General features: G+C 42.0%; 1 protein-coding gene across 3 annotated transcripts in view; it reads left to right on the top strand.

Annotated features, from left to right (window-relative positions):
* Positions 1 to 1,255: 1,255 nt before the first annotated feature.
* COLEC11 (collectin subfamily member 11) overlaps positions 1,256 to 22,620 on the top strand; it is a 41,121-nt gene continuing 19,756 nt past the window's right edge. For 2 of the 3 annotated variants that reach the window (XM_074947706.1, XM_074947703.1), the window contains exons 1-3: positions 1,256 to 1,732; positions 12,391 to 12,546; positions 18,162 to 18,233. In XM_074947706.1, the coding sequence (XP_074803807.1) occupies positions 12,417 to 12,546; positions 18,162 to 18,233 (202 nt within the window). In that variant the 5' untranslated portion in view covers positions 1,256 to 1,732; positions 12,391 to 12,416. The other variant, XM_074947704.1, reaches the window with a different exon arrangement.

Below are 22,620 nucleotides of genomic sequence, written 5' to 3'. Positions count from 1 at the left end.
GTAAAACAGTTTCCTTAACATTCCATTGACAGCACTTGCTATAAGGGCCCAATTCTGTGTGATGCTGATTGCCCCTTTTATTGTCACTGAAGTCAGTGGCACTTCTTATGTAAGTAAAGGTAAATAGGATTGGACCCTTAATTTGACATTGTGGCCTTTCTACATTTACATTAGTATGTCCCCTCTCTTTGAGCTTTTGCACTGACATAATTTTACCATCATCTAGTCAAGTTTTAATCTCTCTAATAATTATTGAAAAATAATAAAAAAGTGGGTTGTTTGCCAGGTTCCAACCTAATGTGGAAATGAAATGGCCAAGAGATTAAACCATGAGGATCTACACTTATAATGGAAAAAGCTGTTCAGACTTCTAACTCTAGCTGTGCTGTTGATATTTCTGTAAAACTTTACACTGCAAGTTACCAACAAATGTATGAGTCCTTTGTTAGAGACTAGTTAATTGTTAGTATAATGTGGGCCACAGTTGTTGGTTGTGGTGACAAAAAGGTTTTTTTAACACATCTGCCTTTGCACATCCAAATGGCTCCCTAAGGGCTTTGTTAGTGATACTGACTGTACAAAAATGCACATGGGGCTTAATCCTGAGCTGTGCTAAGCATGAGCTTGACACAGCTTGTGCAGGGGTAGTGGAAAGGGAGGCAAAGGTGTCTAAGTCACCTTTTATGTCCTCCTTGATCATCCGTCCAACCAGGGCCAAGATCAGTCAGAATGCAATGGACTTATCTCTGATGATTGTCCGTCCCTGATGTGTTGCCTGTGAGGGTAGGAGAGCCAGCAACAATGACTTCAGGACACCTGAGGATTCCCATTGGCAAGGTGACTCTTTGGCTATTCCTTTAGGACCGGGGGGAATCTGACACTTGAAGTATGTATGAATTACTTCTCTCGGCACTGAAGTGCCATTATATACTGAAGGGTTAAAGTGTGACAACTGTTTAAGTGTGAACAGCAACAACATAGTAGACCAACTCAGAAATTATACTGTAGAATTTCTGAATGTCTGTTCTGCTCCTTCAACAGGCATGGAACTTCCCTTTGTCAGTGGGTAATTCCATATGGGTGAAGAAAACAGGCTTGGAAGAGACCAGCCAGGTGGAGAATTGAGTATTTACGTTATTGTGCAGTGTGTGGAGTTTCTGCTCTTTAAACAGTGGCATGCTTTACTCCAAAAGTGAAAAATACTTTAGCCAGTTGGAAAAATAAGGGAAATTGAGGTAGGCAAAGAATGTATTAATTACATACATTGGAATTTGAGTAGGACCCTTGACTCACCATCTTTTGAATATCAGCTGCTGAAATTCAATGCAGGAAAAGTTGTGCTCTGGTGGGAGTGTGTGTGTGTGTTTAGTTGGATCTAAATGGTTACAAAGGGGTTCTCTGCTAGTGAGGGGGAGGGGACAGTGAGAGTGCATTCCCAAAAAAGTACATTCCCAAAATAAGCAGCTTACATCATAGACCTCTTCAGTTTTCCCACACTTCTTTCCTAATTATTGTCCTGCAGGACAGCTGATCTATTTCAAACAGGAAGTTGTTTACAGATAACACTTGCAACTGTTCTGTCTGATTTGTTGAACTGTCGAAAAGCAAAAGACAACATCTTTTCAAATTAAAAACTGTCAGATTTCTGTAAACAGCAGCATGAGGGTCATCTGTGCAATTTCCCTGCAGGCAGAGTGTGCTCTGCAGTCCCCATTTTCTCAGCAATCATAAGGTAGGAGAGACTTTTGCGGTTTTACTGGTTAGAAGCATGTAAGGAGGAAAAAGTCTGGATGTACGATAGAGACTGGACATGTGAGTGGAAACATTCAAAGTATGTCTGACAACTGGTGTGGGTTAGCTGCAGGATAAGAAACAAAAGCTTGGTGTACTGTATTCTGAGAGATAATGTGGACCTTACTGCTTGCAAAAGCCTGATTTAGCTGAAAAAAATCCCTGTTTAACTTGGGATTTGTAACAGTGTCAAAGATACTTCTGAGCAAGAGACAGTGAATTAAAATAAGATTTTTAATTTTTTTGTTTGTTTTTAACTACTGAAATTGAAATGTATTAACTTTTTATAGCCACTGGTTCTGATTTTAGTAATTTCAGCATAGCATGTTTGGTTAGAACACACATGATTTAATTGCCAGAGTGGCAAGAGAGAACTGGCTGTGATTCTTCATAACATAATCAATATAGCCATTTAAGACTAGAAATGTGAAACGCATTTCTCAGTCTCTCTATCTGTTGTGGGGCACCAGAATGTCTTCATCTATTACGAATGATGAGTTTATAATATAGCCCCCAAAGCAAAGGATAGAAGACATGTGGCAATGGTGTCATACTGAAGTAGACTGTAGAGAAGCGGTGTCCAATAGAAATTCGATGCTAGCCACACTGGTAGCCACACTTGTGGCTTTGAATTTTAGTTATTAGCTACATTATAAAAATGCCACAATTCAATAGCCTATTAGCCACATGTGGCTAGTGGCGAACGTATTGGACACTGCTGCTCTAGAGGATCCGATAATGACAGAATACACCAATGGCTAGTAAAGGGGTAACTCTAGAGATTGAGTCAAGGACAATTAGGACTGGGATTAGTGGTATATTGGATAAAGGGAAACTTTATTAAAATTAAAGGTTCATATATATGCAGCTTATAGATATGGATATTGTCTGTGAGGTTTGGGAGGGGAAACGTTTCTTACAAAATTGCGTGTCTAATTAGAGAAGTGAAATGCACCACTTTTTATTTTTCACTTCTCATACAAAGAAATTAAAGAAACTCCTGAGATTAAATTATTACAGATTACTAGTCACTAGTTACTCTGAAAATGTAGCTGAAAGATAATAGCAATTTTTCCACTCTCAGCAGTTGATTTTTGGAGTATTTTGATGTTAGCTATTTCATATTTACAAGCATGCTCATTTAAAGCAGTAAAGATATTGGAGGATGTAAACCTGTAAGCCAACCATTGATTTAAAGAAAAGATCATTGATGTCATTTTTATGAATCAAATTCTCAGTCCTTCTATGATATCACTTACTAAAAATGCCTGTAAAATTTTGATCAATCTACCTAAATGTCTATTCTTAAAAAGGTATTGCATTTTAGTTTTAATGCTTTGAAATCCAGCTGATTTTGATTAGAACTGAAACAGATACCAGGTGAAAAGATGATATTGTGGCTCTGATTCTGTGAATATTTTCTTCCATAATCCTTTCATTTATAGTAACCTCAGAGATTACTTGTAAGCTTCTGGGGCAGAGACTGACTTTACTGTGTTTATTCAGCGTGTGACATAATGCAGTGCTGATGATGGTTAGGGTCTCTAGACACTGCTGTAATACAAATAAGAAATTTAAAAAAATGTTTGACAAGAAGTGGGTGGCTTTTGTTTGTGGGGTTTTTTACGTTGAATGTGTCCCTTTAAGAATGTTTGATTGTCTTTAGATAATTCACCCTAGATGTGAACATCTGCCAACATAGAATCACCTAAAAATAGCATGTTCTGTATCACTAACACTTTTCATAGGAGTATGTAAGTCATAATCCAAATTCATAGCCAAACCTGTGACTTTGCCTGATGACCGATACAGAACTGCATTGTGGAAGCAGCAGAGTCCAATCGCATAACTTGTAGTGGGGCTACCATGTTGAAACCTTTCTGAGTGATTTCACATAGCTTTAAAAACTTCATTTTTACTCTACATTAGGATTGCTCAAAAGTTTTCAGTTTAAACTTTTTTTTGGACAGAAAATTGGGTTTTTGACACAACTTTTTTTGTAAAGTGTCTTTTCTGTGGAAAATTTTGCTAGTTTTCTTTTTAATCAAAATATTTCAGCCAAAACCCAAAAGTATTTTGGCTAAAAATGGAAGTTGTGGTTTGCTGCAAGTCCCCATTCTTCTCTATGGGCTGGGATCCCTAGCTGCACTACATCTCCTACACTACATCACCCTTTTGCAGAGGTAAACCTGTGCATTATGGGAGATGTAGTCCAGCTGGTGACCTTGGCCCACAGAAGAGAGTGGGGACATGAGCACACTACAACTCCTCGGAGGTATTACACCTCTTGATTTTGGCCAAAATCTTTCAGTTTTGCCAAAAACTCAACATTTCGTATGGAAATCTTCCACAAAAATATTTTTTTCCATTTTTTTTGGTCAAATTTCTGTGGGGGAATAATACTCTGTTCTACTTTCCCGCCCACCCTTTACCAGCCCTGAAAAAACCCAGAAAATTAGCCCAATTCTAGTCATCAGCCATCTGCAAACTAGCCAGCCTCTGAAATGTTAGCAGTTGAAAATTTCATCTGTGTTTGGAAAACCATGTTTACTCATAGGCAGTATCAAATCCCAGTGATTATCATGGATTCACTCCTATCGATCTAAGATACTTCTGTGGTCTCCAGATCCTAAAGTGATGAGCACCTCACCATGATTAATGTAGTTATCTTCACAGTCCCCTGTGAGGTAGGGAAGTGTTATCCCCATTTTACAGAGGGGGAACTGAAGGACAGAGAGACTGAGGGACAGATTTTTGAAGGTATTTAGGATTCTAAAGTTGTAATTAGGTGTATAGTGGGATTTTCAAAAGTACCTAGGAGCCTAACTCCCAATCTAAAATGCCATGAAGAGTGGGATCCTAAAGGGACTTATGGGTAGCAATGCTGAGCATCACGGAGCCTAGAAAACGAAAGGAACAACACTGTGATCCACAAAGCCTGAGTTGGACACCTAAGTTTCCTATACAAACATGGGTGGACAGAGATGCCTACCAATGCCGTCTCCAAAAGCCAGCACGCTAGGTGGGGCAGAACTGCCTAAATTAGCCATGGAGAAGTGTTGAGGGCGGGGGGAGAGTGTGCTAAGCTCTTCCCCTTTTTCAGAGATAGGTGCCTATGTCCAGACTGCAGGGAGATGCCTAGCTTTGCTTAGCATTACACGAACGGGAATGTGCCTCCTGACTTCCGTTGGCTTAGGCACCTAAGATATTTCTTGTGGGACTGAGTTAGGCTCTCCATACAAAACAGGGGGAAGAGGAAGTGGTGGTCCCCACCTGTATAACTCTTAGCCTAGCAGTTAGAGCACTTGTCTAGGATGTGGGGACCCAGATTCAATTTCCCCCTCTTTGCCAGAAGAGGAGAGAGGATTTGAACAAGGAGTCTTTTAAGAGTGCTCTAACCAGTGGACTTTGGAATAGTCTGATGTGGGGGCTCCCTCATTCTCTCCTGTTGAAACCATTCCATTGTGGATAAATAATGAAAGAGCGAGTGGAGTAGGGGGATTGGACCCGGGGGGTGCCCTACCCAGCAGACAACAGCATCATTCTCTCTCTGGTGTTTGACACTTCTGTCATTAATGGGGTCACTGCAAGTAACCTTCTAGACCGAATCACAGAAGAGAAGGATCTCATAAAATGTATACAGGAAGTTGGTAGGTATGGCAGAAATGGCCAGCTGAGAGAAGAACCAGTGCAGATAATAAAAAGGGGCAGCACCCTATGTAACCTGCATTGACTGTGAGTAGAGCTCAAGGTGTTGGTTTTAACCTCTAAAGCCTTAAATAATTTAGGAGTGAGTTACTGCTAGATCACCTCTCTATGGTGTCGTATGACTGCGCTTGAGCCCAGAACTTGAGCTAGAGCTCTCTGAATGTAGAAGGGAGGAAGCTGCTGGCAGCTGTTGGTCGTGTTTCGCTCTGCAGCCTTTTGGGGAGGATTCGAGAGTAGAAGGGCTTAGTTTATTAATATCCTTATTTGCCGTGGAGTTTAAGCCATTACAGCTATATGAAGGGGTTGCCAACTCTCATGAATTTATTGTGAGAATTTGGAATATTTGGTAGTTTTTTTGAAAGCCTCAGCTTTCTTTTCTTTTCTTAAGTATAAGTTGGGGTTGTAGAGAAGCTTGTAAATATGACCTGCATGCACCTCAAAGGCTCAGCAATCAATGACAAACTAAAATAAATTGGCTTAAAAATCATGAGATTTTTTTTAAAATCATGATTCTTTGCCGCTTGATTCATGATTTTTGAATACTTGGGGTTGGTAACAATGTAGATCCCTTCCAGCTGAAAGTGCCAAATTTCACACAGCTCTCCCCGATCTTGCTAAAGAAACAACCTTTATGACAATGTATGGCCAATATTTTCAAAAGCATCCACTAAACTGGAGTGCCTCACTCTCTTGGTTCCTACAAATAAATGCAACTGGCTGCACTACCGAGGTCACATGCACTCATTTTTACAGGGTTAGGGCATAACTGAGACAATGGGGGGACCGGGTTTTCAGAAGCGTTGAGTATTTATAATTAAACCCCTGGGGAAGTTTTTGGTGCTCAGCATAATAGAAAATTAGATCCAATGTGTCTCAAGGTGGGCACCCAAAATGCCTCCAAATTCTTGGAAAATTTAAATCCAGATCTGTATTTGAACTTTCCAGCTTGGGCTTACCTCTAGTTTCATAATTAGAATGGTTGTATACTGTGTTCCTGCTACACTGCGTAGTCGCGTGGCCGCCCAGGAGTGAATCAAGGGCCGTGCACTTTGTTAACAGAGCTGTGCACAGTGGCAACATGTTCAGGTGCCCCTCCCCCTGCTGCTCTGCAGCTGCGTTGCTCCTCTGCCTTGGAGCTCCTGGCCATCTGCTCCCGGGATCCTCCTGCTTGCTGTGCAGAGTAGGGGATGGGGCATGACGTCAGGGTGTCCCCCTCTCCCTGCTTTCCTCCTGCCCATGTACCCCATCTCCACAGAGCAGGGGACAGGGCTCAGGAGCAGGAGAGCTCAGCTGCTGCAGTCTGAGACTTCTGGTATGTGTGCCTTAAAGAGACAGTGCACAGTCTCCCATAGACTTCCCCAGCAGCCAGCACACACACAATCTGTGTGTGTGTGATGCATATGCACGCGCGCACACACACTGTGTGTGTCTCTCACACAGAACCCTGTCTCTGTGTCTCTCACGCACATATACACACGAACAGTCTCACACTCGCACACTGTGTCACACACAGTCTCTCTCTCACACACACACACACACACACACACACACACACACACAGTTTGTCTCTGACACACTCACCTCCCAACACATACTTGTGGTGTTGTTTTGTTGTTACTGCTTGGTACTTCCTGCAGTGCACATATATTCTTTGACTAGTCTATGCATTTCATAATTTTATTTCTCTCTTATGCTTAAATTTAATTAGTTGAGTAGTGAGTTCTAAAATGCCTAACCTGTCCTGTCTGGAGTAATTATCCCTATGGTAACTTTTAAAAATATACATATTAGATCTAGGTTTTTTGCTTCTACTGGTGGCACCCATCCGCACATTACCTCGATATTGGTGTACCAAAACAAAATTCATTCCACACATGGATGAAAAAATTAGAGGGAACATTGGACTTGTACATGCTTTGGAGAACTGGATCTACAAGCCAGCAGCAATGACTAAAATGGCAAATTTGTTCACAGTTCTCAGATCTTGAAAGGCAGAGCACATTCATTGTCACAGGAATTTCTGTAGGTTTATGCAAACCCTAAATTCAAGAATATACAGGAACAGACAGTCTTTTAGTTGCCCTATTGTCCAGGCAGTGGCTCCAGTCAGCACAGATTTTATTCTAAGACTCTTAATTCTATGGCTGTAGTTGGGCAGACTCGTTGTCAATTCCCAGGCCCATTTAAGGCAAATTGGGACCACAGGCCCATCCTTACGTGGATTCCCCAAGGACCAGCTCCCATACTGTGGCCCTGTCCCCATGCTGTGGCCTCATCCCTCTCTGGGATGGTAGTTGCAGGGGCCATCTACATGAGCTGTGTGATGTGCTAGTTCAGGGGCCCACCCTCACTTTTATTTGGGTTGGTTGGGGCTTCCTCCCCTCATCCTGAACCACAACTCCCTCTCTTCAGGTGGGCATCATCCATTTCAGAGGCAGGAAAACTCAGCTCCCACTCACTGAGGTGAGGACTCTGTGTGTGTGAATGGGGGCACCACTTGACACCGCCCAAGTAAAACCATAATGAGATGACAGCAACACTCACCCTTTGTTCCACCAGATTCTCCTTCTGGGATGGTGACAGTAGGGTCACACAAATAGCAGCAGATTTCAGCACCAACAACCCATTTAAGATGGGTGAGGGCAGTTCATACCTCTTACATTAGTTTAGGCTATCTGCAGAGGCAGGTAGATATCAGTGCCTCAGTTATACTCAGGTCACATTTCCAAGCCTTCCCTCACAGTCATGAAGGATAGAATGAAACTTAGCTGCTGGTATCATCACTTCACTTCAAGAATATACAGCAACAGACAATCTTTTAGCTTTCTTATTGTGTCTGTTGGTTCAGGTGTTGACTCCAGTCACCAAAGATCTGGAGTACAAAGTGGCTGTTGGGCCTTGCCTTAATCTGGCCTCTGGTCAGTTCAACAATGTTTTTGCAGGCGGCTCTCCTAATGAAGGTCTCTGCCTCTGTGGTTCTCTGATGGTCTCTCGATGATCTGTTGTTTGGAAACTTGAATAAGTAAAAATGTTCTCCATGGCTGAGACAGTTTCCCTAAAGTTCCACAAGTCACAAAAGCTCTTCTAAAGCTGTGTTTGCTTCCCTGATTGTATTGCTTGTTTTTTTTCTAACTCCTCTATTCTGTTCCAGCCAGTACTTTATTCCACATCACCCTGCTTAAATCTTTCCCTTTTGAAATTTTTTTTCTAGCCTACTGCCTTCTTTTTTGGGGGTGGGGGTGGGGTGGTAGCAGGGAGAGGATGGGATTATTTTTGAAATGATTAAAAATAAGAGGTTTAGGAAACATGACCAGTGCGGAAAGGTTGAAAGAACTGGGCATGTTTAGAGAAGAGAAGAGATGGCTGAGGGGAGACATGATAGCAGTCTTCAAATATGTAAAAAGTGGTTATAGAACATAGAAATGTCCAAACTGGGTCAGACCAATGGTCCATCTAATCCAGTAAACTGTCTTCTGACACTGGCCGTTGCCAGATGCTTCAGAGGGAATGAATGGAACAGGGCAATTATTGAGTGATCTATCCCCTGTTGTCCAGTCCTACCTTCTGGGAGTCAGAGCTTTAGGGATATGCAGAGCATGAGGTTGTGTACCTGACCATCCTGGCTAATAGCCATTGATGGCCTTATCCTCCATGAATTTATCTAATTCTGTTTTGAACCCAGTTATACATTTGGCCTTCACAACATCCTTGGCAATGTGTTCCACAGGTTGACTATGTTGTATGGAGAAGTACTTCCTTATGTTTGCCTTAAACATGCTGCCTATTAATTTCATTGGGTGACATCCTGGTTCTTTTGTTATGTGAAGGGGTAAATAACACTTACTTTATACCATTCATGATTTTATAGCTCTCTATTATATCCCCCCTTACTTGCCTCTTTCTAAACTGAACTGAGTCTTTTTAATCTCACCTCATAGGGAAGTTGTTCCATACCCATAATCATTTTTGTTGCCCTTCTCTGTACCTTGTCCAATTCTAATATACATATATTTTTTGAGATGGGGCAACCAGAACTGATGCAGTGGTCAAGGTGTGGGTGCACCATAGATGTATACAATGACATTATGATATTTTCTGCCTTATTATCTGTCTCTTTCCTAATGGTTCCTAACATTCTGTTAGCTTTTTGACTGCTGCTGCTCATTGAATGGATTAAATTATCCATGATGACTCCAAGATCTCTTTCTTGAGTGATAACAGCTAATTTAGTCCCCATCATATTGTATGTATAGCTGGGATTATGTTTTCCAGTGTGCAGGACTTTGTATATCAACATTGAATTTCATCTGCCATTTTGTTGCCTAATCAACCAGTTTTGAGATCTCTTTGCAGTCAGCTTTGGGCTTTACTATCTTGAGTAATTTTGTATCATCTGCAAACTCTGACACCTCACTGTTTACCCCTTTTTGCAGATAATTTTTGTATATGTTGAACAGCTCTGGTCCCAGTACAGATCCTTGGGGGACCCTGCTATTTACCTCTCTCAGCTGTGAAAACTGATAATTTATTCTTACCCTTTATTTACTATCTTTTAACCAGTTACTGATTCTTGAGTGGACTTGCTCTCTTATCCCGTGACTGCCTACTTTGCTTAAGAGCCTTTGGTGAGGGACCTTGTCAAAGGCTTTCTGAAAGTCCAAGTACACTGGATCATCCTTGTCCACATGTTGTTGACCCCTCAAAGAATTCTAATAGAGCGGTGAGGCATGATTTCCCTTTACAAAAGCTGTGTTGACTCTTCCCCAACATACTGTGTTCATCTACGTGTCTGATAATTCTGTTCTTTACTATAGTTTCAACCAATTTGCCTGGTACTTAAATTAGGTTTACCAGCCTGTTATTGTCAGGATTACCTCTGGAGCCTTTTTTAAAAGTCAGCATTACATTAGCTATCCTTCTGTCATTTCTGGTACTGAGGCTGATTTAAGCGATAGGTTACATACCCCAGTAAGTACTTTCATATTAGAGCCTTCAGAACTCTTGGGTGAATACTATCTGGTCCTGGTCACTTATTACTGTTTAATTTATCAATTTGTTCCAAAACCTCCTGTGCTGACACTTCAATCTAGGACAGTTCCTCAGATTTGTCACCTAAAAGGAATGGTTCAGGTGTAGAATTTCTTGCATCTTCTGCAGTGAAGACTGATACAAATAATTCATTTAGCTTCTTTTCAATGGCCTTGTCTTCCTTGAGTGTCCCTGACTGCTTGCCCCTCCCAGGATATGGTAGCCTACGCGGGGGAGTAAGGGGACCCTTTTGTGCTCTTATTCCTCTGTGTGGAAGCGTAGCCAGGGTCACATTTTAGCCATTAACATTGTGAGGGTGATTCAGACTGTATGCTCATTCAGTATTTAGCCTCGCTGCTGAGATTCCCAGCAAATGTACCATTTCTGATGGTGGGGTTTATAATGTGGATTGCATCTGTGACTGGATTGAGACCACGTGCTTATTTCACACTGGCTACTGAATACAGCAATCAAATGGCAGGGACTTTCAATTACAATCACATTAGGCTCGATTTAAATTGATGGCATGGGGTGAAAGACTTCATGTCCCGTTACTGATCTTCTGGGCTATCAATTTGTTCAGTCTAGCCATAAACCTGCACACAAGTGTGCAGTGGCTAATGCAGGAGAACCAGAATTGGTGACAGACATCTTCTCCATATCTTGATGCTTTGATATGGTTTTCATTTTCTCCCTACTCCTGCTACTACAAAGTGCTAAGTGCTACTGAAAGGAAGAAATCAGGAGGACTGATAATTCTTTTCTTTCCTGAAAGAGCATTTTTGTAGTCCTCTTGTAGATCAGCTTTTGGTGACCTATTCAATCAAACTATATTTCTGGGCAGTTTCTTTTCCCAAAGGGTCTACCTACAGCATAACAATATGAAGCCCGTTCCACTGACAGATTTGTAGGAGGCTGTGATTTCCATGAGCTAAGGGCTTGTACACACTACAATTTATGTTGGTGTAACTTATCTCACTGAGGGGTGTGAGTAAGCTACCTCCTGAGCGATGTAAGTTACACCAAACTACCTACTGGTTTGGACAGTGCTATGTCAATGGAGAGCTTCTCCTGCGACATAGCTATCGCCTCTCGGGGAGGTGGTTTTATTATGCCGCCGGGAGAGCTCTCTTCTGTGAGCATAGAGCATCTTCACCACACACGCTACAGTGGCACAGCTGTACTGATGAAGCTGCGCCACTGTAGCACTTCAAGTGTAGACTAGTCTTAAGTCTCTTTCCAAAGTTGTTGTTCACCTTGCTCAGGTGTAGATGACCTCCTGGATTTATTAAAGACTCTGGTGTATTTACATTCCATGATGAAATTGAAGAGATAAGGGCTCTTGCATCAAATACTATAAAGATACCAGTGGCAGCTATCAAAGCTGTGAAAGGTAAAATTTATGCGTTCTCCTACCCTGGGCTGTCAACTCAGATATTTGTATCCTTCCATGTAAATCCCTGGTACATTTCTTCATTCAACATTGATGGTAACCTCACCTTTACTGGGCATCTTTTTTCCATTGACAGATATGGAAAATAGAAAATAAGTCTTATGTATCAGTGGTCTTTTTTTGTTTTGTTTTTGTTGAGAAGGGAATTTTACCATCCTTTTTACCTAATTTGTCTTCTGAATTTTTCCTCAACCAGTGTAGTCTTAAAAGGAACAGCTGAATGACCGTAAATCCTTATTGTATTGTACAACATATGTTTATTAGGCATACAACCTGTACACATTCTTTTCATGCTATTTAGACTATAGTACGCACAAACATACTCCATTCGTGGTGCCACACTGCATGCTCTCAGAAACTATTAGAAGCCTTTGGAATTCCCATGACTGTTTATTCATTCTTTTGTTTAGGAGTCAGTGACCTGCAAGCACTCATTATGAAGAGAGATCTGTGTTTTCTGGTGACTCTAATTAGCCTTGCCTTCCTGTCACTGTTAAGATCTGGATATCCTCAACATATTGCAGAAGAGTCCTGCTCTGTTCAGATTCTTGTTCCAGGCCTCAAAGGTAATGTTGAGTGTGTCTCTCTCTCTCTCTCTGCCTAAATAGTAGTCTTTTTTTTTTTCTTACAGGTTTATTTGAACCAATGACAAGTCATATGCAATTTCTAGCAGGGACTAACATCTCTACAAGGTGCCTTATAATTGCCCTTTCCATAGTAGGATTTGGAATAATTTTCCAAACATGGCCAAGCACAGTCTGTAACATGATTTGTGTCCATTAAAACAACATGGTTACAAACTGCAGGCCTGACTCTGCAAAGCCCACTCATGAGGAATAGCCCTCGTTACTCAGATGGGTTTTCCTTATGACTTCAGTGGGTTTATGCTCATGAGTAGTACTCAGCGTACATAAAGTTTGCAGAATCTGGTTCCGTGTTATGACTGTCTAGAAAACATTTTATAAGCCTTTATTGCCCCTTTGAGAGGGACTACTTGGAAATAATCAATAACTCTATATTTGCTAAACTGAAATACACCTTTATTTGTGGCAAACTCTGAGAATGCTGAGCACCTTCAACTTCCATTGACTTAAATGCTCAGTGCCTCTCAGAGTTTGGCCAGGTATGATTATGAAAATAAAGCTGCCTACTATTTGCTCTACATTTTGGCCAAGAATATTGCCTGATACAGATGGTATGACAAAATATTGGTCTCTTCATGTAAAGGAATACCTTGGCATCCGTACTTTAAATAGCACAGAACTTCTAAATTAATTCTTGTTCTGAAGCAGTAGCGTGTATTGCCAACGTTATACCTAATGATCTGTATTAAGGGTGTGTGCGAAATCTTGGCCCTATTGAAGTCAATAGCAAAACTCCCATTGACTTCAATAGGGCCAGGATTTTGCCTGAGATGTATGTAAGGATGCTATATGTGCCATTCCTAATAAGTGTGTATGGCAAGAGACTCTGTGAGCTATAGACCAGGAACCGTTAACATATCATCAGCTGACAAACTTGCATTGTCTAAAAACTATACAATTTATCAACATATGAAACCTTACAGTTTTTCTTGTGGTTGTGCCTCTATTGTCAAATGATGTCACTCATATAAGATGGGTGCCACCAGCGTTAAGAAAACTTTTTATTTTTTTATTTTTACTGCACAACTGAGAGATGCTTTACCTTCAGATTGCTGACCTGAGAAAAAGGGTAGTTTTTTCTTTTCACAGGCTGGCCCCTGAACTCTTAGCCATGTTGACACCTAAGGTGGGGGTGAAAAGTAGAGCAGTGCTAGTTTGATGCATTCAGACAATCCATGATTTGACTGAGCCTTAATTGTTGCCATTCATCTGCCATCTTTAGTATGTATCTCACACAAATAACAGCATTATCAAGTTTATTATTGCATAGCCTAGTGATAGAGAAGATTGATCAAGTGGTCAGAACGCAGCATGGGGAACTAGGAACTTTAATCCTGGTTCTGTTGTTGACTTTCTCTGTGTCCTTGGGCCAGTCCCTTAGTCTCTCTCCTTTCACTTCCCCATTTGTATAATCAGGGTAATTCTGGTACAGACATTCACCACCTCACAGTAGTGTTGGGAAGATTAGTTAGTTCATGCTTATGAAGCACTTAGTGCCATCTAAATGCTAAAATTGCTATTATTACAATGTAGAACTTTCCCAGCAATAATTCTGGCCTCTTTTTTTAGTAAGGCAATCAGGAATAGAGCCATAAAACAATGAGGAAGCTTGAAAACCAGAATGCTTTAGTGCTTTCACTCCACCTAATTAGAAACAGTCATTGACATGGCAAGGGAGATTGATGTACAATTTCAGTGAAGCACATAATGACCTGCTAAGCTTAATGTAAAATCTCTAAAAAGCCACCAATGCCCAAACTAAACTGTCGGGGGACTGACTGTCTCAGAGGCGTGGTAGTGATATACAGAGCCTTTCATCTGTTGGCTCAAATCCAGTCCATGTCAGGAATGACCAAGATTTCCGCTAAACTGAGTATATGTATGGCCATATGCCCAAAACTCAGCTCGTGAGCAGCATTCAGCTCTGCACAGAAGCAACACTTAAATATGCCATAGCTCCTCCACTGCTGAGCTGCCTCTGATATCTGTGGCCACAGTGGAGCAAAGCATCTCATAATGGAGCCCAACACAGCCAGCTGGGCTCTGACTGCCTTAGAAGGATGTCCCAGAAGATCCTTCCTGGGAGCTTATACCTGGAACATGTCTGTAGCAGGCTTTGGGGAGAATGGGGGAAGAAGAGAGGTTATGGGGAACAGAGGAAAGAGATGTTGGGGACCCTGGGAAGTGGGGAATTGGGATACCCTGGGAAGGGAAAGAGATTTCTAGGAGGGGTAGAAAAAAAGATAACAAGGGAGACTTAGGAATGGACAGAGAGAGCATAGCATGCCAGAGGCACCAAGTGAGATGACTAGAGGGAAGGGGACGAGAGAGATGGAGAGGCACTGAGAAGTGCGTGTGTGTGTTTGTGTGTGAAAAGAAACATACAAAAGAAGAAGGAAAGAGAGGACCCAAAGAAAAGAACAAGGGAGAGAAAATGGGAACCCATTGAAGAAGAAAACGGAAAATAGAGAAGGAAGGAAAATTGAAATGAAAATAAGACTGGAAAAAGAAGGGAATAAAAAATAGTCACACACCGATTTACTCATTCATGTACTTACATCTTAGGTTTGCTTTTTAAAAAAAAAAAAAAAAAAGCCTAATGAAATAGACAAGATGATTTATCCTGGGGGTGGGAAGAGGAAGGATACTGTGGTTCTGGGAGTCCACATGGCACAATGATGCATGCTTTAGAAATCCAGAAGTATAAGATTAATAATTAGAAAAGCATAATAGTACATGAGAGAAGAGATGGAGGATTCAGACCAACTACATTGCTCGTTCAAACCTCTCTTAAAACACTACTACTTCTGCCAGGCCCAAAAGAAGTGAGTTTTATTATTATGGAGAATAAATATATATAAAAAACCTTCTGAGCTATTCTAAGCTTTGGATTTGCCAATTTGTCCTGTTTTCTGTCTTTAAGACTGTAAGCTCTTCAGAGCAGGGACTGTTTAATATTCTCAATGATATGTCACGCACAAAAAAGTTGACATGAAATACATAAAAATAATTATCATAATCTTTCTTCCTGTGTATTCACTCAGTTAATAGTTCTACTCACATATGGGGCACGCTGGTAATGACAGAAAGTTATCACCAGCTAATGGGTTCTCCATAACCTATGTGTTTATTATTACTATTATTTGTATTATGGTAGAGCCTAGAGACTCCAACTGAAAACAGGGAATCTCCTTGTACTAGATACTGTACAAACACATACTGAGACATAGCCCCTACCCCAGATTGCTTACAAGGCAAGGAAAAGATACAAGGAAGTGGGGGAATAAAGGCAATATTGTTATTGACGCCCCCTTACAGATGGTCAAACAAATAGAGGCAGAAACTGAACTCCGATATTCTAAGTCCTAGTCCAGTGTCTTAACCGGAAAGACCAGTCTTTCTCTCTTTGGTGGTCTTAGTCCGCATCACAAAACCCACAATAGTCTTAGGCTCTGACTGGCACATCAGGCAGTCTGAGAGGAAAGCCAAGGACTGAATGGGCCTAGAAACTGATGTATTCTTTCACCCTTAGAAATGGTCCCTCCAGGTCAAGGTCACTGCGAGGAAACCTGCTACTGTTGCCCTCAAACTAGGAAAAAAATGCAGACAAGCACAATTCCTGAAGCAGGCGTGATCTATCTTAGTGACCCCTGATGCATGGCTTTCCCTCTGGAGTGACTCATGAAGTAATAGGCTGTAGTATCTTGCTCTGCGTCTCCACAGAAAAAAAGGCTAGAGGGAAAATACTATCAAGATTTATGTTTGGCAAGTAAGGAGTCTATAATCATCTCACGGGGAGGGGGAGATAGTAATATGGAGCCTGTTGGCTACTCAAGGATAAAAACCCAGAAATTCTTTAATGCGGCAAAGACAAGTAAAAGTCACACTAATTATACCATTAACTGTGAGTTGTCAGCAGTATTTTCTTATGGAGAGCAAGGGCCTCCCCCTAGCTTTGACCACCTGAAGGTGGCATTGGAAGATGGTCAGGAGCCTGAATATGTTAGTTGGAGCTGCTATCCTCTGGAGGCACAGGCAGCCTTGGAATTCTGAATGCAGCCCTCGAATAAGGAACAGAGGCCTGTGGAGATTGCTGCTTTCAAGTATGTGAGACTCCATTTTGTTCTCAGCAATCTTTCTTCTCTATGCACTTCCTTTTGGTGGCTGTGGTTTGTGTTAGAGAACTCCATGACTACACGTGGACCATAAGCTTCATGTTGGCTACCCTGCTTTACATACAAGATAGAGAATTATTGGAAAACTTATCAATATTCATATTCCTGGGTCCACAGATTATGATGGCAACAGCTTTGCCTTTAGTTTCAAGATGTCAATTCATCTCATTGTAGTCATTGACATTGTTTTCTTTTATGTTTGTGGTTTTCTTCTTTTTCACAGAAGCTTTTGTTTTCTTAGCTGGGACTTTGTTAAATTGATTATCGAGATTCTTAGTTATTTAATTAGTACAGATATTTGAATTGTATTTTAAGTAACGAAATATTGTAGCGGGGGTACAGAGCAAACCACTCAACCACAAATACCTAGTTAATGAAAACAAGACAGCTTACATTTATGAAGGCTGCTATTTAAATATGAAGTCTATATTTTATGCCCTGAGCTAGTTGAGCATGAATATAATACATAGGGGTTCAAACTAAAGAAATTAAGAGATGCAGCAAATTATCAGGAATGAAGATGAAGGCATTTCCTCCTACAGATCCCAATCTATCATTACTCAGCAAAACACTTAAGCATGCTTAATGAGACTTAATATATGCATCAAGTTAAGCATATGCTTATGTGCTTTGCTGAAGAGGGATGGATTTAAGCATGTGCTTATGTGCTTTGCTGAATTGGGACGTAATACAGTCATGCAGTCAAAATGATATAAGATTGATGGTGCTGATGTACTGCTGGATGTGTCTGTTGTGTCTACTCATGTGAATAATCTTATTGGCTGCAGATGAATAAGGGCTGCAGAATCAGAACTTTGGTTTAGGCTATGTCTGCACTGCAAATTACTTCAGTTTAATTTACGTTGCTTAAGGGTGTGAATAATCCATGCCCCTGAGCGATTTGAGTTATACTGACCTAAGCCATGGTGTAGATAGTGCTATGTCAATGGAAGAGATTCTCCCGCCAATATAGCCTACTGCGTTTTGTGGAGGTAGGAATTATTACGCTGACAGGAGAGCTCTCTCCCATTGACTTAGTGTCACTGACTTCACCAGAAGCGCTAGAGCGGTGCGGCTGCACCTAGCCTTAAGAGTCAGTTATGTATTCTCTACCCTTACTGTAGGTATGCATGTGACTGGTTAATAGGCTGTGCCATGTTCTTCATTAAACACATGAAGGCTACCAAAGTCAAAATCCTCCAGCTTTTTCCTTAATGTACATGTGGCATTTTTCCAAAGGCAAAACAAAATGAAGTTCCTCTAGTCATTTATTACTGATGGCAATTCAGACTGACTGAGATATCTATAGGAAGTGAGGGATCAATATGTTTTATTCTTTCTTCTTTCCTTTTATATTAATAGGGGAGGCTGGAGAAAAAGGGGAGAAAGGCGCTCCAGGGCGTCCGGGGAGAGTTGGACCTTCAGGAGAAAAAGGTAACTTGGTTAAAGAAGACTAAGAAAGTTATTCTTGATCAAAAGTTTTCCTGGTGGATGATGAGAATCCTTTCTGTTTTTTTGCTAAAACTAAGGCTTCCCTGGCCATTTCCCTGTGACCTACACGCCCCATTTGGAGATTGTGTCTACCACCTTTCTGGTCAGAGACTCATTTTGGAACCCATTAATGCTGTTTCTTGATTTGCCAGAGGGATCCCAGTTGAGAAAGACATTACATTATGTGGCCTCCATGTTATTCTTAGCTTTTGCTGCCTGGGTGGTACCTGCTGCATATCAGTGTGAGGAATTAGCACTAGATCACTGGAAAAACAAGTTCAAAACCTGATTTTCAGACCCTGTTCTCTACTGCTGTTTGCATACACACGTGCATGCCCTTTTGGCACATTAATACCTGCAAATACAGGTGTTATTCTGTACAGAATTTGCACAGGCAAAAAACGTTTTGACACTTGTGTGACCTTGGGTGAGTTACACACTTCTTGTGTCACAGTGTAGCCCTCTGTAAAATGAGTACATGAATACTTGTGGTGAAGGTCATTTAATTAAAGCTTATGAAGGACTTTGTGATCTTTAGATGAATGACATTTTATGAATACATAATTATCAGAGCTGACATTTCAACATTTGATTTTTATCCTGAAATGGCATTTATGATCGAAATTAAATATTTTGACATTCCAGAAATAAAAATGTTTCATTTAAGTTTATTGAACTGACCTGAAATGCTTCTTTTAAAATAATATCAATATTAAGCTGCACTTCCATCTGGTGATGCATCATGTGACTGCCATGATACATTATGGCAACTGTAGTCAGGGAACCTGATGCACCCATTCTCTACTGTGGGCCAGGCTTCCTGACTGGACTACATCTCCCACACAATGCACCAAAACTCATGTGACTGCCATGATGCACCATGAAGCTCAGCCTACATGAAATCAGCTCATTGCCTTATGGGAGATATTGTTAGACCCTGCAGGGCTGGAACCTGGAAGGTTCAGGGCCTCTGATGCCTCTGTATTGCCATGGGAGGCTTAGGCTTAGGCTTAGGCTAGGCTCCCATGGGAGGATGCTGTGAGGCTGAGCTTGGCAGGAAGTACTTCCCAACAGGACTGGAGTGGTGGCCCCTCACAGCCCCCTGATTGGCTGATACCGGTATATAAATCAGGAAGCCATGAAGGGGAACGGTCTGAGCAACAACGTAGACTCCCTTGCCCATTTCTGCTTCTGACCCTGATTGTGATAGGCCCTAGACTCTGGTTTCTGACCCTGGTTTGTCCTCAACTTTGCTATTCGATTGCTGTCTGTAACCTGGTGCCCGAGCCCAGTCTCCTGGTAACCTGACACTGCTGCCTCCTGATGCTTGACTCTCAGTTCACCCTCTGGCCTGTCTTGGACTCTGACCTCCTGGTACCTGATTCAGCCCGACTAATGACTCCTGCTCCAACTACTCAGTCTCACTGCCTTCTTCCTGGTTGTGACAGATATAATCCTTCAGGGAGTCTGGCCCATAAGAGAGAATGGGGCCTGGAATTATAACTCCCATAAGACAATTTGCCATGATAGGAATATGCAGTTAAATGTTGTGTTGAAGTTATATGAAATGAAAAATAGCAAGGCAAGACTGGAAGGGACATCCTGGGCCACTGAGTCCAGTCCCTTGCTGTCTTAGGCAACCATGTTATATAATTGTGTTCCTAAATTTTTCAAGCTCCAGCTTAAAATTAGTTAGGTTGTTTGCACCCCTACTGAAAGGCTGTTCCAGAAGCTCACTCCTCTGATGGTTAGAAGCCATCTCCTAATTTCCAGCCTAGATTTCTTCTTCTAATTGCCAGTGTAAACATTTTGGATCAGTTCAGAAATCCATGTATTCAGATTTGGGTCAAAATGACCTGAAATGAAATATTTCATTTAGATTTTCCTGACTGAAAATAATAAAAAAAAACCTGTCAAAATTTTTGGAGAAACTACATTTTCTGATGGAAAAGTTGTTACAATAGAAAATTTCTGCCTCACTCTAATAATTATAATGCTTTTTCATTCCTGTGTGCCTCTGCAATTCTGATTTCGTGCTGGGCCTGGAGGAGGAAGTGCTGAAATAAAAATACCTTGCAAGAAAAAACATCAAAACCAGCAAGAGACAAAGGAAAATAGGAGTTTCATGGCCTATGTATTGGTATTTTTCCAGATGATGCTTCCAGAATGACTGAACAGAGGCAAAACCTTTTATACCAGTCAAAAAAATTAAAGAGCAAGACATTTTTTTCATCTCTCCTTTATCCAGCCAGGTTCAGCAAAGTAGATCGTATTGGACACATTCTCAGAACACCTGACGATGCAAATATTTTGTTTTAGCAAAGTGTGAAGAGTTTATAAAACAAACTCCTATGTGAAATGGACTCTAATTAGCTCGTCTTTTCATTAATATTTTATAGTTTTTAAAAATTTGTCTACATTAATTGCTCTTCACAAATGCTTTTTTCATATGAATATAGGTTGTTATTTTAAAAATAATGTGGAATACATGATACAAAAATTATTCAAGGCAATTAAAAACCCTTTATTAGAGACCCCCCCAGTAGGGTATATTTGGTTCACCAGGCTTTAAGAAGTGCCTCACTAGCAAGGAAGCAATCCCGATTGCAGACAAGCACTCCTTGTGCATCTGCTGCCTCAGGGAAGGCCACATCCAGCAAAAGTGTGGTCTCTGCCAGCAAATCCGGCCACGATCTTGTAAGGGCAGAGAGCTCTGACTGAACATTATCTTCATGGAGGCGGCTCTCAGGCCCTCACAGGATCCACACCATGAGTCACCTGGCAGATGTCAGTCTTACCCACAGCTCTCTACATCTAAAGGCTGTGGGTCAAGGAAAAAGATTGCTGCCCCCTCTCACAAGTCATCTAAGAAAAGAGCAGGCTCTTCATACTGAGCCCCAAGATAGCTGTAAGTGGTCCCCATCTCGCTCGGTATCTTTGGCACCATCGGTACTGAGACCGTCTCAGTCCAGTACCCAGTGCTCATGGAAACCAACAGCAGCCTGTTCCACTGACATGCTCATGGACCCTATGGGCATGGGCACCGGGGACTGGGCACCGAAGGACAGGAGTAAGCACTCCGCTAAAAAGGAGCTCCCAGTATGTGAATCTACATCGGTACCATCATCATTGCCTCATCCAGCTCTGGAGAGACCAGTACAGATAAGATCCCTGTCTCCCCCAGCACTGCCACTAACACCGGGGTGGTCAGTACTGGCGAACCAGAGGAGGTGGTGTCACAGTACTCCTCTCAGGCTCCATATGGTGCTCAGTACCAGCAAGGCCCATGCCCGCAGATGGCCCCATCACCACCATCGTGGTATGGCCACCCATGGGCACCACCACCAGGCTCTATGCCACCATCATCCCAGTGGTCTTATTGGGACCCGTGGGCAGCATATCACCAACATGCCTCTCAGGCTTTAAACCTCACCCAAGAACCCTCAAGGCACACTACCTCAGCTGCAGCATCCAGTGCTTTGGAGCCTCCACAAAATATCATAGAGGAATGGGAGGGTGGGGCCAAAGAAGCAATGACACTGAGGAGCATATCCTCCTTCTCCCTGGATGAAGCTGTCATTGCCTTCCCCACCATCTCTGGTGGACAACTTTTGTCTCTTCCAGGAATTGGCAAAGAGAGTTGCAGACACTCTCCAAATACTCCTGGAAGAAATCAAGGATATTCATCATCGGCTCCTTGACATCCTCCATTCCTCCTCCTCCTCCTCCTCCTCCTCCAAGATTGCCCTCCCTATTAATGAGGCCATCTTAGACCCGGCAAGAACCATCTGGCAAACCCCAGCACCAGTAGCACCAACCTCCAAGCGGGTAGACAAAAAATACGATGTCCCCACGAATGAATCTAAATTCCTCTTCTCCCACCCACCCCCCCCAATTCCATCATGGTGGACACCATCAATTCCTGCGGCTGCCAACACCAGTCGAGGGCCACTTCCTAAGATAGAGACTGGAAGCGCCTAGCCATGCTTCAAATCCATATCACCAACTACCAGGCTCTCACAGCGAAGTATGATTATATAAACTATTCAAAACTGAATTACTTTATTGAGCAGATACCAGAATTACATTGTGACCAATTTAAGGCTATTATCCAGGAGGGCCAGTTAGTGGCAAAGACATTGCTGCAATCTGCCCTTGATGCGGCTGACACAGCAGCTAGTGGTGATGCGAGGGCGTCATGGCTCCATCTGTCGGGCTTCTGGAAGGAAGTACAGTCTCCTGTTGAGGACCTCCCTTTTGAGGGCACAAAGCTCTTTGCAGAGGAGACTGATGCTCCCTTCATACCCTGAAGGACTCTAGGGCCACTCCC

Source organism: Natator depressus, chromosome 3 (genome assembly GCF_965152275.1).
Source record: "Natator depressus isolate rNatDep1 chromosome 3, rNatDep2.hap1, whole genome shotgun sequence".
Taxonomy (NCBI): domain Eukaryota; kingdom Metazoa; phylum Chordata; order Testudines; family Cheloniidae; genus Natator; species Natator depressus.
This window is presented reverse-complemented; position numbering and strand designations above follow the sequence as displayed.